Source organism: Aulostomus chinensis, chromosome 15, assembly GCF_037954235.1.
Source record: "Aulostomus chinensis isolate RoL2024-O1b breed Wild chromosome 15, RoL_Achi_v1.0, whole genome shotgun sequence".
NCBI classification, from domain to species: Eukaryota; Metazoa; Chordata; class Actinopteri; order Syngnathiformes; family Aulostomidae; genus Aulostomus; species Aulostomus chinensis.
The window spans coordinates 5,505,001-5,518,486 of record NC_141334.1 but is presented as its reverse complement, the minus strand read 5'-3'; the positions used below and the strand labels follow the sequence as shown (position 1 = coordinate 5,518,486).

Sequence of the window (13,486 nt, the reverse complement as noted above, 5' to 3'; positions counted from 1 at the left end):
AAAGAAAACATGTTTCCGCCCGGTTTCGAACCGGGGACCTTTCGCGTGTTAGGCGAACGTGATAACCACTACACTACGGAAACTCGATGATACGACATGCACAAATAAACTTTATATCTTCAACTTCATACTGCGTGTATGTTTTTCATTTTGTTTTATGAGTTATTATGGAATATGAAATGAGACTCAGAATGAAGGGTAAGGTTCCCACAATTAATAGACCAATGAAAAAAAAGAAAAACATAAATGTTTCCGCCCGGTTTCGAACCGGGGACCTTTCGCGTGTGAGGCGAACGTGATAACCACTACACTACGGAAACTGACCGCAAATATAGAAAAGAACATTTTTAATAATGTAACATACGCTGATCTCGAAGTGGTTTGTGTATTTCAAATAACAACAGTTGATTCTGGCAGAAAAACTAGATCTATCAGATACTAATGTTATAAAGTACGTCAACTATGAGCACGTCGCTCTTTGCATCTGCTTGCTGCAGCAGCACTGCAGGCTACTGACTGTACTATTCATGAGTTTTTGTCTCCACCTACTGGCCGACTTCATCAGGACCACATCAACATGGTAGCACACATTCACCTCATCGACTTTTAAGTTTTAACAAGATGTTGTGGGCTGACAAAGAAGTTTTGCCTGCTATGCTTGTGTTGGGTGTTCGGGGGGTTGTCTAAGCGGTTGTGTCTCTGGTCGTATGTCAAGCAAATCTGAAACAATCTTTGGATTTTTCATTAACCAGGAAATTAATCAAGAAAGATGCCAGCCACAGTAACAGTTGGCCAGTCCTGTCAGTTCGATGTACTGAGTCAGAACTTCTGTTACAGAGGTTTCAATCTCCTGTTTGGTACATTTACTCTTTTTTTGGAAACGTCAAATCTACCTCCACTCCAAGGAGCGTCAAAACGAAACTGAAGGACTTGGTTACAATAATACAGAATGTGTGTGGAAGTAGAAATGCCTTCATAACTTCTTCATGAGTGCAAGTTGTCATTCTGATGTTTTCTGTTCAGTCCTCATGACTGTTCGTCTTTGAGGTTTTTCTATTCTGGTTGACCGGGAAAAAGCACTTTGATTAAGCCAAAGTTGAACATTTTCCAACGCTCAGCGACCAGAAAATAACGCTGACCACTCAGCACTCGGTGCATAAAGACTCTCATTGCCTCATCACTCTGTTGCTGTTAGTGGCATAGAGTAAAAGTGTGCTGCTCCCTAATAATTAAAAAGACACACTGGCTGCAGTAAAAATCGCCCTGGTGGACTGAGGCCCCGTGAGCCAAACAGTTGATTAAGCAGACAACGCTTCAGTGCACTGGATAGTGATGGATAAGTCACCGCCACAGAGGTGCAGATCAAGATAGGGTCTGTCCACCACAGCGCCTGTCTCTCTCCTTCCAATATGCTCACGGACGGCGGCGACTACACTGCCCAAATCCAGGCTTCATAACTGGGGTCCACTTCCTCTTCTCTCGCAGGCTTCTCTGGTGGCAACCCAGAGTGCTGCTAACTTTGCCACTCAGAACAAGTTCAGCGTTATTAACAGAGAAAACAACATTTCCTGCTGCGCCGGAGCAAAACTTCTGAATGTGCAACTCCGGCCCTGCTGCCAGCAGCCGGGCCAAGAGGAGACGAAGCACTTTGGCTCACTTGTGCTTCTGCCTCTCTGCAGCTGAGGAGAGGATTGCAGCATTCTGGCCGCGTGAGTCACCAGGTCATGATGAGCTGCAACTGAAATGAGGCTGGTTTTTTTTTTGTTTTTTTTGTCCAAATCAGCAATCAAGTCAGACAAACTGGAAAGGCTGATGCCCACAGCTAATTAAGTGATTCCCTGCGTCCTCGCCAGCCAATGCAAGAAACTCCTCTGAGCCTTTGCAGTGTTTATGCACATTCACTTTGACCAGTGCAGTCAAACTCCTCGTTGAGGAGACAGGAGCATTGACTGAGGATCGATGCTTCCTGTCTGTCACGTCTAACACAGCGTTTCGAGCGGATGTTAGATTATTTTGAATCTACATTTGAATTTAAAAATGCCCTCGAGGTTGCACTCGAATCTGCTTTTGAATGTTTGAGCTCGGCTGTGTAGAATCAGACGCGCTCAAAAGCTATTTTTCACATTCTTTGGTGAAATTATTTTTCCTCTGAGTTCACTAAATGTCCGGTTTTAACAGGTGGGCCAACAATCATAATGAAGCGAATAAAGGTATTACGTGGCGCGCTGAAGCTCTTCGGCTGAATTCTCTTTCTCTCGTCACGGGTCAGAGCTGAAGGCCCCATCTGCTCCGCGGGGACAGGGAAGTTTCTCATCATGGCTGTCCCAGCTTGCTCATGAGGAATTGTTGGGTCTAGACTTTTATTATATGCACAATTAGGAAAGAACTTGATAGCAGATCTTCTTGATCTAGTTTTTAGTTCACTTTAAAAAAAAAAAATTTATGACTCGAATTGTACTTTTTAGCCGGTTTTATTCCAGCTTTTTTAAATCGTATTCTTTAAATGTTTTCCTTTTAATGCCCTATAATTTAAAGCTCTGCTTTTACCGTGTGTCTTATTTAGCCTGGGATGAGCAGTGGGAAGGTATTTCTTTGTTTTTGGTTCTAAATGTGAATCACTTTGGCCTGAATTTAAAAAAAAAAAAGATATACAAATAAAAGGCATCAGAAATCAGAAAAATCTGAATCAGTAAAAGCTTTATTGCCAAGTACGATTTTACACATATGAGGAATTGTTTTGGTGTTATTGTTGCATGAAAAGTTAAAAGTATCCATATATATTTAAAAAATACAAATCTGACTGATGGACTGATTGACATCTGGTATCCAGAAGTGAAAATACGTCCAGAGTGGCGCTCTAAGGACATCAGTGAGGTGATTATGACTGGGGTTTCTTTTACTGGACAAACAATGTCAGACTCTCATTAAAGTCTGTGTGAAGAGAATCCACCAACACACGCTGGTACAGTAAACGTTTTCAGAGCGACAGACACCCCCCCCCCCTTCCCTATCAGTTGCGCATGCGCGGTTGAATACCACTGTCTGCTGGTTGTGTGAGCAGAAACTATGGCCGACACGATGCAGACTGAGGATTTTCCTTACCTACCGTCAGGGCCAGCGGAGGGTACGGTCTCTTTTAATTTCTAAATTAACCTATTTGAGAATATCAAAAGCACACAAAGGCCGATGCTAGCATAAAAACAAATGGCGATGTAGCTGAGCGCTTTCTAAACCAGCTAACGTTTTCAGGCGGTGCTGGATGAGCGGATGCTAACTGTGGACTAAGCTAAGCTAAGCTAGCCGTAGCCGCTACAGCTCCAAGGTCGACGAGAGCATGTCTGCATCCGATGTGTCTTCTCGGCGATTGTGAATCGATTTCTCACGGCGGAGAGAGGGAGAAAGAGGGGAAGATCCCACAGACGACGGCGCACTCGGTCGTATCCGACCTGTGTGAACGACTTTCGAGCTTCTCTTACGGGGAAGACGCGTTCGTGTTGAAGTAATGAATGGACGGCGATGTACCTGCTCGCTGGAATGCGTGGCTGTTTAGTTTTACGACCCTGCGTGTTTATCTGGCTTATGTACTCGGCTGTTGGGGAGGGGGTGGAAGAAAACCTAATAACTTCTGACTTCGAGACACGGTAAAATTGTCGAGATGCCACTCGATGTATAAAACAAACAAGCGGCAGAGGAAGTTAGCACGTTTTCCCACGTTTCTATCCATATGTATGAGTCATAGCACGTTTTTTTGTTTTTGAGGAGAACTTTGAAGAACAATTGCTGTTGACCAAAGAGCAGGACTGAGAATTCTTGGTAATGTGAAGATATTTAGGTGAATAAATACCTGTAATGAATAGACTCAGAAGGATAGGAGTATCATACTGGTAACTGTGGGGACGTCATCAGTTGCCCAGTGGAGGGACTGGAGCTGGGATTTCAAAGTGGTGCCAGATTGAGAAGATCTGTTACTGAAGGGAAAACTAAAAATATGAAGAGCTGACTTAGTTATTGATCTGGACTTATGACGCTTTTTAAACCTCAGGGAAAATGGGTAGTGGTGGCTCCAAAGCCAAACCACCAATATAACAGGATGGGTTTTTTTCCTTTGGGGTTTTTGCAGTGCAGTTTTGTATTTTTTTATTTTTTTAATGAATATGCAGAAATGCAGGCGTTGCTCCAGTCCGTCTGGTAACCGGTTGGTTTCTAGAGAAGTTTCATCTCTTGCGCGCAGGTTGCTATTTCATGGCTGTTAACAGAGCAACTGCAAGCTCTTGCTAAAACAGTTTGTCTTTACAGGAAAGAGAAAGGCATTTTTGTGGTAGTTAAAGCCACTGAAATAATACTTAACAGTACAAGTTTGAGACCGAAGTCAGAGAGGTTTGGTGAAGTGATGCTTGGATTAAACAGCAACTATGTATCATTAATTGAATGGAGTTAATTACTGTGTCAAAATATCTGTCTGAATGGATCCCCTGTGTTTGGCCTCGACATACCAAGGCGAATTCATTCTCTACAACGTTTAAGCCGAGAACAGCGATTTGGTCTCTGATTTAGGCCTGAAAAAATGCTCCCGTGTCTTTTGAGTACGTTCAGAAATATTTGTTTGGGATTTTGCCATCAGAATCTCATGTTAACACAAACACAATTGTCTGCAGAACTAACAATGCAAAAGCAGCTGGTAAAAATAGACTTGTTCTCAAAAGCCGACATTCCCTTGATGTCTTGAATGGAGCAGAATAGTTTTTTGACTGCTTGCCAGTCACGCCGTAGCGTTCTGTTTTAATTATATGTTCCCAGAAGATGTAACCTCATTTGGAATCTTCTGTTTCTCTCTCCCCCTGCAGTAAATAAGATGATAAAGGAGCATGGTGACCTGTTTTCTGACTCCCAGTGTAAAGTCTGCAGTGCTGTCCTAATTTCTGAGTCTCAGAAGTTGACTCATTATCAGGTTGGTGAGCCCACCGCCGTCTGCTGCTGCTGCTGCTGCTCTTCTCATGTCACGAGATGATTCAAATGTTTGACGGAGCCTCGATGCTCACGGATGTTGAGGAAAGCTGAGAGTTTAAGAATAATTCACATAAATGGGTTGAACGTCGCTGCGAGCACGTTTACAAAATCCAGGTCTTCTTTTTTCCATCCGTATGCTCCAAAAAAAACCCCAAACACATAAAAACCACTCAGATTTGAGCAAAAAGCAAACTAACTCCTGAGGTTGTGGCGCTGCCGTGAACGAGAGCGGATGAGTGGGAACTTCTGTCCTCACCCTGATGGAGAGCCTGAAGATGCACAGATTGTAAAACTTCTGGAGCCAAATTTCAATCAGGCATTTTGAGCTGTATGAATAAAACTCGATTGTTTTTTTTTAAATGAAACCATCACCTCCATCCGTGTCCTCTGATTCCAGCAACAGGGACAGCAGCAACACATCTCTGGACATCCTGGTGTAAGTTGAATGAATTCAGGTACTGTGGTGCCTGGACACGGTGATAAAACACCAGCAGTACCGGTCGAATGAAGGAGACGGTAGCTTCAAACTCCAGAGTGGCTTATTAGCATACAAGGGCAAGTTTGGATTAGCCCTGTTGGCAGATCTCAGATCAGCTCATTGCTGATGCTAACAAGGATGCCTTTGTCTTGTTCAACCAAACTTCCTAACCCCTCAGCAACCAGTGTCCTTTATTTCTGGTGTCATGTCAGCGACAAACATCACGTATCAATCACAAGTCAGAAGAAGCCAAATTGTTAGTTTTGTTGGATCAGTTGGTTTATAGAAGGTTAACTAGATTTATTAGGTTGATTATCATTTGTATACATAAGAAGAAACACAAAACTGCAGTCATAATGACGCCTGTGCTCGTTTAGTACCGTGGACGCATTTTATTTTTAAACCTAACAAAGTGTTTCAGAAGAGACGCAGCAGCCGTCTGCAGCTGTGTGAGGGAACTTGACCTCTGTAGCTATGAAAGCATGTCAAACTCAGTGCCTTAGAGTGTTCATGGTGGTTGTGTGTTCGACCTTTCAGAGCAAGAAACATGCCAACAAAGTGCGGCGTTATCTCTCGATCCAAAATGAGAAGGAGCCCGAGTTGAAAAAGCCCAAGTCAGCCTCATCTGACGCCGTGAGTAAAGTTCACTCTTGGTATCAAACTTGTTACTGATGTTCATTTGCCCTCCGTCCAAAGTCATTTTTGATCCTGAATACGCCGAGCACTTGGATCTCTCGGGGTGTCTTGACATTTCTGCTGGAGGTTTGTGTATTTTAAGACCAACCCTCGATGCGTTGCGGACCCCATTCTGCCGCACCCGCAGCCGTCTGCCGTCACGCAGCGCCGCGTTTATACCAAACCCACTCACCAGCCTGCAGTGGAGTCTGTGCCAGTGAGAATTGTCAGGCTTTCAGAAATCTTGCTAGAATAAAATCCAATTTGCTCATTCAGCCCACGTAGTCTAAAAAGGGAGGTGGCTCGGGTGACACCTGATTTTGCTTCACATTGTTTCACGAGTTCCGGACCCAGACGAGTGTTAAATCAGATGGAATTCTGCCACGCCAAGTGGAGCTGCTCAGCGTTGTTCAGTCAGTTTTTTCATATTACAGCTTTGTAGCAAAGTACTGGCAAAAGAGATGGAGATGTCACATCAGTTATGAACAGTGGTGCCTTCTTTTTTTTTTGCATGTAACTTTTTGGACTTTTTCTCCTCTGGCAAAGATTGATTTGTTTTATTTGTTTGGATTTTTTTTTTTTTTGAAAACTGGTTTAACTGAAAGTTCCTTGTGTGTCTTTGGCAGGTGGACTGTAACAACGGAGACTCAGACCGGTCGAAAGTGTGTCATGTGTGCAACATGACCTTCTCCTCTCCCGTGGTGGCAGAGTCTCACTACCAGGGCAAAGTTCATGCCAAGAATCTGAGGCTAAAAGCTGTTGGTCCCCAGACTGTCGGTAGGTTTGCCTCTTAAATCCTGGTGTAACTCATACTGTATTTGACCCTCCCCTCTCTTTATCTAGAAATGTTAGGTTGTTTCTGAAATTGTTTCTCTCGTTCCTCGTCAGCAGTCGCTCAAACGGCACCGGCAGCTCAGCCGAAGAAGAAAGTCACAGATGATCCGAGCGCCCCTACGGCGACGGGCGACAACAACAACGACCCGGACCGTTTCTGCTCCATCTGCCAGGCGTGCTTCAACAACCCACTTATGGCTCAGCAGCACTATGTGGGCAAGAAGCATAGAAAACAGATGACCAAGCTGAAACTGATAGAGACGTACGGCCCCTCCACAGCACCAGGTCAGTCCTCACAGCCCGGACGGAGGGGTGTCGCAGAGCCGCTTTGTTAAAAAAGCTCATCCTCTGAAGACGAACAATCATGCTACAATAATTTGTCATTTTCTCATATTCATCACGGACGCATAAATCCATCTGCTCTCTTCTACAGCTTCCAAACTGAAGGGCTACCCATGCACCATCTGTAACATTGAGCTCAACTCGGTGGAACAGTACCAGTCTCACATCAGCGGTGCCAAACATAAGAACCAGTAAGTACAGACGTGGACTTCTAGCTTAAACCGGTTAGATCTTATGCAGTCCTGCACCTGAAACGTTCTGGCAAATTAAAAACCCAAAAAAAGATGATCGCGCGGTGCTGAGTCAGGGGTCGGGTCTCAATCACGGCCCATTAACACCAAATGAAGAGCAGGCGGCTGCAAGCTGCTTCCCTTCGCCGCTGACAGGCAGAGTTTATAACTGAGGTTTTTCATGGCTTGCTGCAAATTGCCGGACTTTGATTGCCTTTGTCCCAGGGACATTCATTTTTTGAGCTCCAGCCTCATGTCTGATGTCACACCACTTCCTGTGTCACTTCGCACTTCTCTGACACCCCCCCCCCCGTGGAGCTGGGTGGCACCATGTTGCCTCTCAGTCATAAACCACAGAGGCTCAAAGACTCCTGAATCCAGACAGGAGATTGTGTCTGAACTGTCGGATGGTGGTCTGGCATCATCACCCCCTCAGACCTGAGGAGTGGGGTGAACTTGGCTTGCCTGTTGGAGTTAGTCGTCAGTTACACACAAATTCAAGATGTAAATACTTCGAACTTTACACAAATGCGGTGTGGGAATATGATGCTTGTTTTCAACGCTGCATTTCTGTTGTTTCTTTCAAGAATGAAGAAATCTGGCCTGAACCCTGCAGAGAACCAACACACAGCAGAAAAGTCCGTCAGCACTGAGAACGAGCTCGCTGGCGACCACCAGTTTAGCACTGGAGACCAGTGCAGCACAGGAGAGGACCAGCTTCCCGGCGGAGACCACCAGTACGACACAGGTGACTATCAGTGTGCTGCCGAAGACGAGCAGTACGCGCCCGAGGACACGGAGTACTCAGAGGAGTACCAGTATACCTGAGACTGGGCTGGTAGAGGGACTGCACAGGTTTCAGTCTGGACTTGGAATGACACAACAACCAGCCCCTTTAACACATTAACAAACGCTCAGCCTCCATAGACCTTCAGTTCCTGGCGGCCCCAGAACACAGTCAAGTAAACCTGGTTTCAGCCCCAGCAGGGTTCTGGCTCTCAGAGCGGGTCAGTTCACCGAGCCCCCCCCCCCCCCCCCCCTTCCCCATTTGGAATTCTAATTGATCATTTTAGTTCCCAACAGAAATGGTAATCGATGTTTGTTTGTTTTTTTCCTTTTTAGTATATTTGTTTTGTTGTCTTAACGTTACTGCTTTACTGCTTCACTTTACTGCTTCAACATGTGACGGTGGGTCGAGCAGAGAAGCTGATGCACCTGAGGTCATGATAAGAATGAGTTCCAGGGTTCAAGTTAGTCCATGTTCCATGACACACACACACACACATGCACACACGCACACAAACACACACGCACACAAACACACACGCACGCACGCAGACACACAATGACTGACAATCAGAGTCCGGAATGAACAAGCGCCAAATGTGGGTAGATTTTCTGTTGGTTGTTTTAAAACAGCAATTTTTATTTTTATTTTTTGTATCATTTTTCTTTTGTTGAAATAATACATCTTGTCATTTTGTTCTCCTTCTTAGCAAAGAAAAAAAATCAAAGACTCAGATTTTCAAAAATTGAATAAACAAATCTGCAGCCATCGCATCACGGTTTGCTTCTTCCCCTCTTCAGTGCATCTTCATGTAAAACAGAGTTCCTTCACCTGCCAGACTTTTGGCTGGCGAGGGGGGAACGTCGGTTCTGGACCCTGCTGAAAGTCGTTCTCCGTGTCGATGTGCATTATGGCTGGGATTGCTTGATCGTTGCTTTGTCCACTAAAGGCTTCTCTCGCAAGAAATGATGGCAAAGTTTGCAATTGATGTAATTGTCAACTAAAAAAAAAAAGAAAAAGTTTTCTCTAAATAAATGAGCAAATTAAAACCAGACGTTTCCTCGGACGCTCCAAGCGACCGTCAGTTCCCGACATTCTTTCCTTTCTGACCAGGAACCAGTAAAGCCTGGAGGTGTCGTGCCCAGCCGTGGTGCACATCGCTGGACCAACAGGAGCAAGTAGACTGCTTCGTAGGTTCTGACAGCACCGGTTTAATCGTTCAGCCCCTACTAACCTCTAACCAGTACTAACAGAGCCAAATGTAACCAACCGACACCGAGTAAAACTTCTCTCTACTTTGGTCTTTTCCAGTTTTCTGACCTCAGCCGAGTATTTTCTGTTCACATTTCCCGTGAATGTATTTATTGAAACATGCTCATCCAGGGTTTTTTTTGTTTGTTTGTTTGTTTTTCCTGCAAGTTTGTCTGTTTTGTTATGTGGCGTTGAAGATGCAGTTCTTAGGAACGTGAAACCAGAGCTGCTGCCACATCCCGATCGGTGGAGTGTACAGTTACGCAGACGGGTGTTGGCGTGGGAGGTTTTGAAGACGAGACGCTGCATCTAGTCTGTTGTTCAATTTTATGGATTTTATTTTTTTGTTCTGTCATCACATGTGAAGCTAAAATGTCTCTCCAGAGTGGTGTGTTCTCATTGAAACCTTTTATTTGATGTAAAACACTGACCGCCACGTTTGCTTGATTTTCTTTTCAATATCCTGCATAAAGCTGTTCGAGTAGACCAGAATTCCTCTGCTGTTTTTTTTTTGGACAATTTTATTTTTCAGATCCAGTCCGACAACCCCTTGTTTTACACCTGGGGGATTTACTATTGAAGTTGTAAAATCCTCTTCTGATCCGGGTTGTTTTAAAGTGAGAACTTGAGGTGATGAATATTATTCTAACGCTTAAGAAGCAGAGCAACTAACATCTGTGAGTCGCTCCTTGGAAATGTGTGTGTTTGTATCTATAATGTTGAGTTTCTAAATTTGGTTTCTGGATGAACTAAAGAAAAACTTCCCCTGCGTCTTGTCCTGAACGGGGCTTTGTAAGCTGCAGTTGAGACTCAAGCTTTACTCACTGTCAACACGTGTCCTGCAGAGATTCCCAAGAATGATGTCAAACCAGAGCGTGATGTCACTATGAAGAAAAAAAAAAAAAAAGCAACATTTTTTTTTCTAGTCCATTTGTTCTCATACAAGAGGAACGGTTGAATATTTTAGTATTGAATGTCTTCAGCTTTCTGGCCAAGGGAGAAAAGAACATTTTGGATGTAATTTATGCAAAGAGGGCTCATGCATACTGTACAGTCCACCCTGTATAAGAGACAAATTGCCTTTTTCATTTAGCCCTAATTGTCGGTGTGTTAGGTGTTTTGTGCTTGAGATTTACTTACTTTCAAAATAAGTTCTGTATACTTGAGGGACGAGAATGCCACGAAGATGTGCATCAAGTAAAGAAATGTTTTAAGAGAGTTTGTTCCTTCATCTGCTCTGTGACAGACTGCTGGCTTGCCGTTTCATATTGTGAACGTGTTTCCAGTGTGAAGAGAGGAAAAAAACCCGATTCGTCAGCCGTCCTCAGCGGATCGCAGGGCTGGACGATGTAGGTTTCACCGTCTTTTGTGTGGTTTTTCTGTTTTGTTTTGGGGTTGTTGTTTTTTTTGGGGGGGGGGGGCAATAACGAGCGCCATAAACACTTCTCGCTGGAGGTCCTGCGAACACATCGACAGCGCTAACATGAATGTTGAAACGTTGATCCAAAACAAATAAAATTCAACTTCATTTAAACAAAACAAACAAACAAAAATACTAAAAAGAATAAGAGTTGATTCAACGGAACAGATTCCAGTGAAACTTCTCTCAGGAATCACAATCCAACTTAAGGGGTGAACAGATGTGACGTTAAATGACTTTAAATGCTCAAGAAAGAATGCAAATAATTTGTATTTTTAACAGTACTGATGATATAATCCAGGACTGGCCTACTATATTCCTACGGACCAATATACCAGCCTGAGAAGCAAAAACATTGGACTAGATTTGTCAGCAACATGTTTGATAGTCTTCAAGCAGACCTGTCATAGGGTTACATCTTTCCAGTACCTGAATGAGCCGCAGAGACCCCGCCCCTTCGAAACACCTTTGGGACCTATCACTCAGGAAAAGTGGCCGACCCCACGGAGTGTCCCTGCAGCCGAGGCCAGCATAGTCTGAGATGGATGAAAGCAACGCTTGGAAGTGTGTGTAAAAAAAAGAAGAAAAAAGTCCAACCGTCTTCGTCAAGCCTGAAGTGGAAGTTATTAAAATGCTGAGTGTCAAAGGAAGAAGCTTCTGGTGCAGATTTGGGATCACGAGCAGAACCAGAAGAACATTCACTGCGCTGACATACATCAGTTGACCAGCCTGATGGGCTCGGTGCAGGCTTATAGTCCACATGGTGGCGCTCTTACTCCTCACCAGTATCAGCACAGCAGCAGGCGGTTCCTGTCCTGACTCGTCTCACAGGCTTTGGATTACAGCCTGTTAACACTGAGCTCAGCACACACGCTGAACTAATAAGCTACAGAACAGAGCTCCGTTCTGTTCATCACGGGCCGAACCTCCTTCCTCAGCTGTCCTCTCACTTCCTGATGATGTATTAACACCTTCCCAGTGGACCTCCCTCTTATCTGTGTAACGGAGTTCCTCCCGTGAGGAGGTGCTGGCCCCTCAGGTGGGGTCCACAGAGCTGAAGCCCACCTGGACGTACCTGTGATGATCATTGAAGGGCCACTGTGAGGGATGTCTGACATCAGGCTCGCCCTCATTCACTGACTGATTCTCTCCAGCCCTCCAATAAAGGTGCTGGAGACTTGTGACCCTCATCAGACACACACGCGCACGCACGCACACACACGCACACGAACGGGCCGATCCAAACACACCCGAGTTCAAATCCCTCCTGACTCTTTTAGAAAGATGGAGCTAATCTAGGTGTTTCTAACAATTTTACATTTGAAATAAATATCTGGAAATGATCACAAAACCTTCAGGGGAGTCCGGTCCTCCACTTGGGAAACCTTAGTGTAAAGAAAACAACAACAAAAAAAAGTGTTTATTTGTTTGTAATGCAAAGACTGTTTTAATCCCTGGTGAACACCTCCAGTCTGAGGTGTCCCTGCCCTTTACCTCCTGACAACGTTCAATGTCCGCGGTCCCAAAAAAAAATTAAAGTGGGTGTAATTACAGTTTTAAATAGGTTATTTTGTTTACCCGCAAGAGCAAAAGACATAAATATGTTTACGTGTGTGAATGCAGATTTGTTAATGCGTGTACCACTCAGGATGTTTGCTCTTCATGAGGCTCTGAGGTTCGTTAGCTGGTTCTAATGTGGCAAAATGTAACTTCTGAGGTCAGGGTTTGGGATCCGCCAGTCCACTATGAATGAGTCAGTGGAATGACCTAACAAGGGTAGCTGCCAATGCTTGTGTGTGCACGTGCGCATGTGTGTGTCTGTGTGTGTGTGTTTGTGTGTGTCCAGTAGTGTGTTAGGTGATATAAGGATAGTCTGCTACAGCCAGACAAGACAATTAGTCTTGGTTACCTACAGCCTGAATGGGCTTCACCATTATTGTCCTTCCATTGAAAGAGACATGTCAGCGTTAAAAGAGTCTCCAATCTGGTTCTCATCCAGCATTTGCATGATTTTACAGTATCCACTAACGGACAATAAAAGACCATTTATTCAGGCTCGTCTGTTACCGGATTGTCCGTTTCCTTGAAAAATGCTTCAGTGGTTGCCAGAATGTCTTTGTGGGACATTTCTCATTGTCTGCAAACTCTTGGTGGTTTGCAATTATAATCTCTGTCCATGCAGAAGACACGTCCAGATGTTCTTCTGCTGTCCGTGGACAAGTATTGGATTGAGCATTCAGTTGGTTCTGCTTCGGCTGAAGTGCTTGATGGACCCACAAACCGTCTGTTCACCATCTTTAGTGAAACATTACTCATCAGTACGATGCAACACAAGTGGAGGTATTTTGGGAGGGAGCACTCTACTGGTCTCTCTCAGAAAGATCATCCATCCATCCATCATCTACTGCTTATCCTGTTACCCTGACCTCATTTCCCTTGAGAGTTTGTTACGTTTTCATTTA

General features: G+C 44.4%; 1 protein-coding gene and 2 non-coding genes across 5 annotated transcripts; 1 reads left to right on the top strand and 2 right to left on the bottom strand.

Annotated features, from left to right (window-relative positions):
- Positions 1–10: 10 nt before the first annotated feature.
- trnav-aac (transfer RNA valine (anticodon AAC)) lies at positions 11–83 on the bottom strand. Its single transcript has one exon. It is a non-coding gene; the product is annotated as a tRNA-Val (tRNA).
- A 164-nt stretch (positions 84–247) lies between these two features.
- On the bottom strand, positions 248–320 carry trnav-cac (transfer RNA valine (anticodon CAC)). Its single transcript has one exon. It is a non-coding gene; the product is annotated as a tRNA-Val (tRNA).
- Positions 321–3,008: 2,688 nt separating this feature from the next.
- Positions 3,009–9,126, top strand: znf346 (zinc finger protein 346). 3 transcript variants are annotated; one of them, XM_086178957.1, is made up of 7 exons: positions 3,009–3,124; positions 4,845–4,948; positions 6,023–6,118; positions 6,787–6,937; positions 7,052–7,279; positions 7,428–7,527; positions 8,154–9,126. In XM_086178957.1, the coding sequence occupies exons 1-7, from the start codon at positions 3,067–3,069 to the stop codon at positions 8,392–8,394; spliced, it is 978 nt and encodes a 325-aa protein (XP_086035083.1). In that variant the 5' UTR covers positions 3,009–3,066; the 3' UTR covers positions 8,395–9,126. The 3 variants fall into 3 exon arrangements, with proteins under 3 accessions (XP_086035083.1, XP_086035082.1, XP_086035084.1); XM_086178956.1 differs by having other exon boundaries at positions 7,049–7,279; XM_086178958.1 differs by lacking the exon at positions 3,009–3,124 and adding an exon at positions 3,348–3,641 and having other exon boundaries at positions 7,049–7,279.
- Positions 9,127–13,486: the final 4,360 nt, after the last annotated feature.

Coding starts and splice junctions, on each gene's coding strand:
- znf346 (XM_086178956.1), top strand. CDS start 3,067: ATGGCCGACACGATGCAGACTGAGGATTTTCCTTACCTACCGTCAGGG. Junction 6,938..7,048: donor TGTTGGTCCCCAGACTGTCG/GTAGGTTTGCCT, acceptor GTTCCTCGTCAG/CAGTCGCTCAAACGGCACCG. Junction 7,280..7,427: donor CGGCCCCTCCACAGCACCAG/GTCAGTCCTCAC, acceptor TCTCTTCTACAG/CTTCCAAACTGAAGGGCTAC.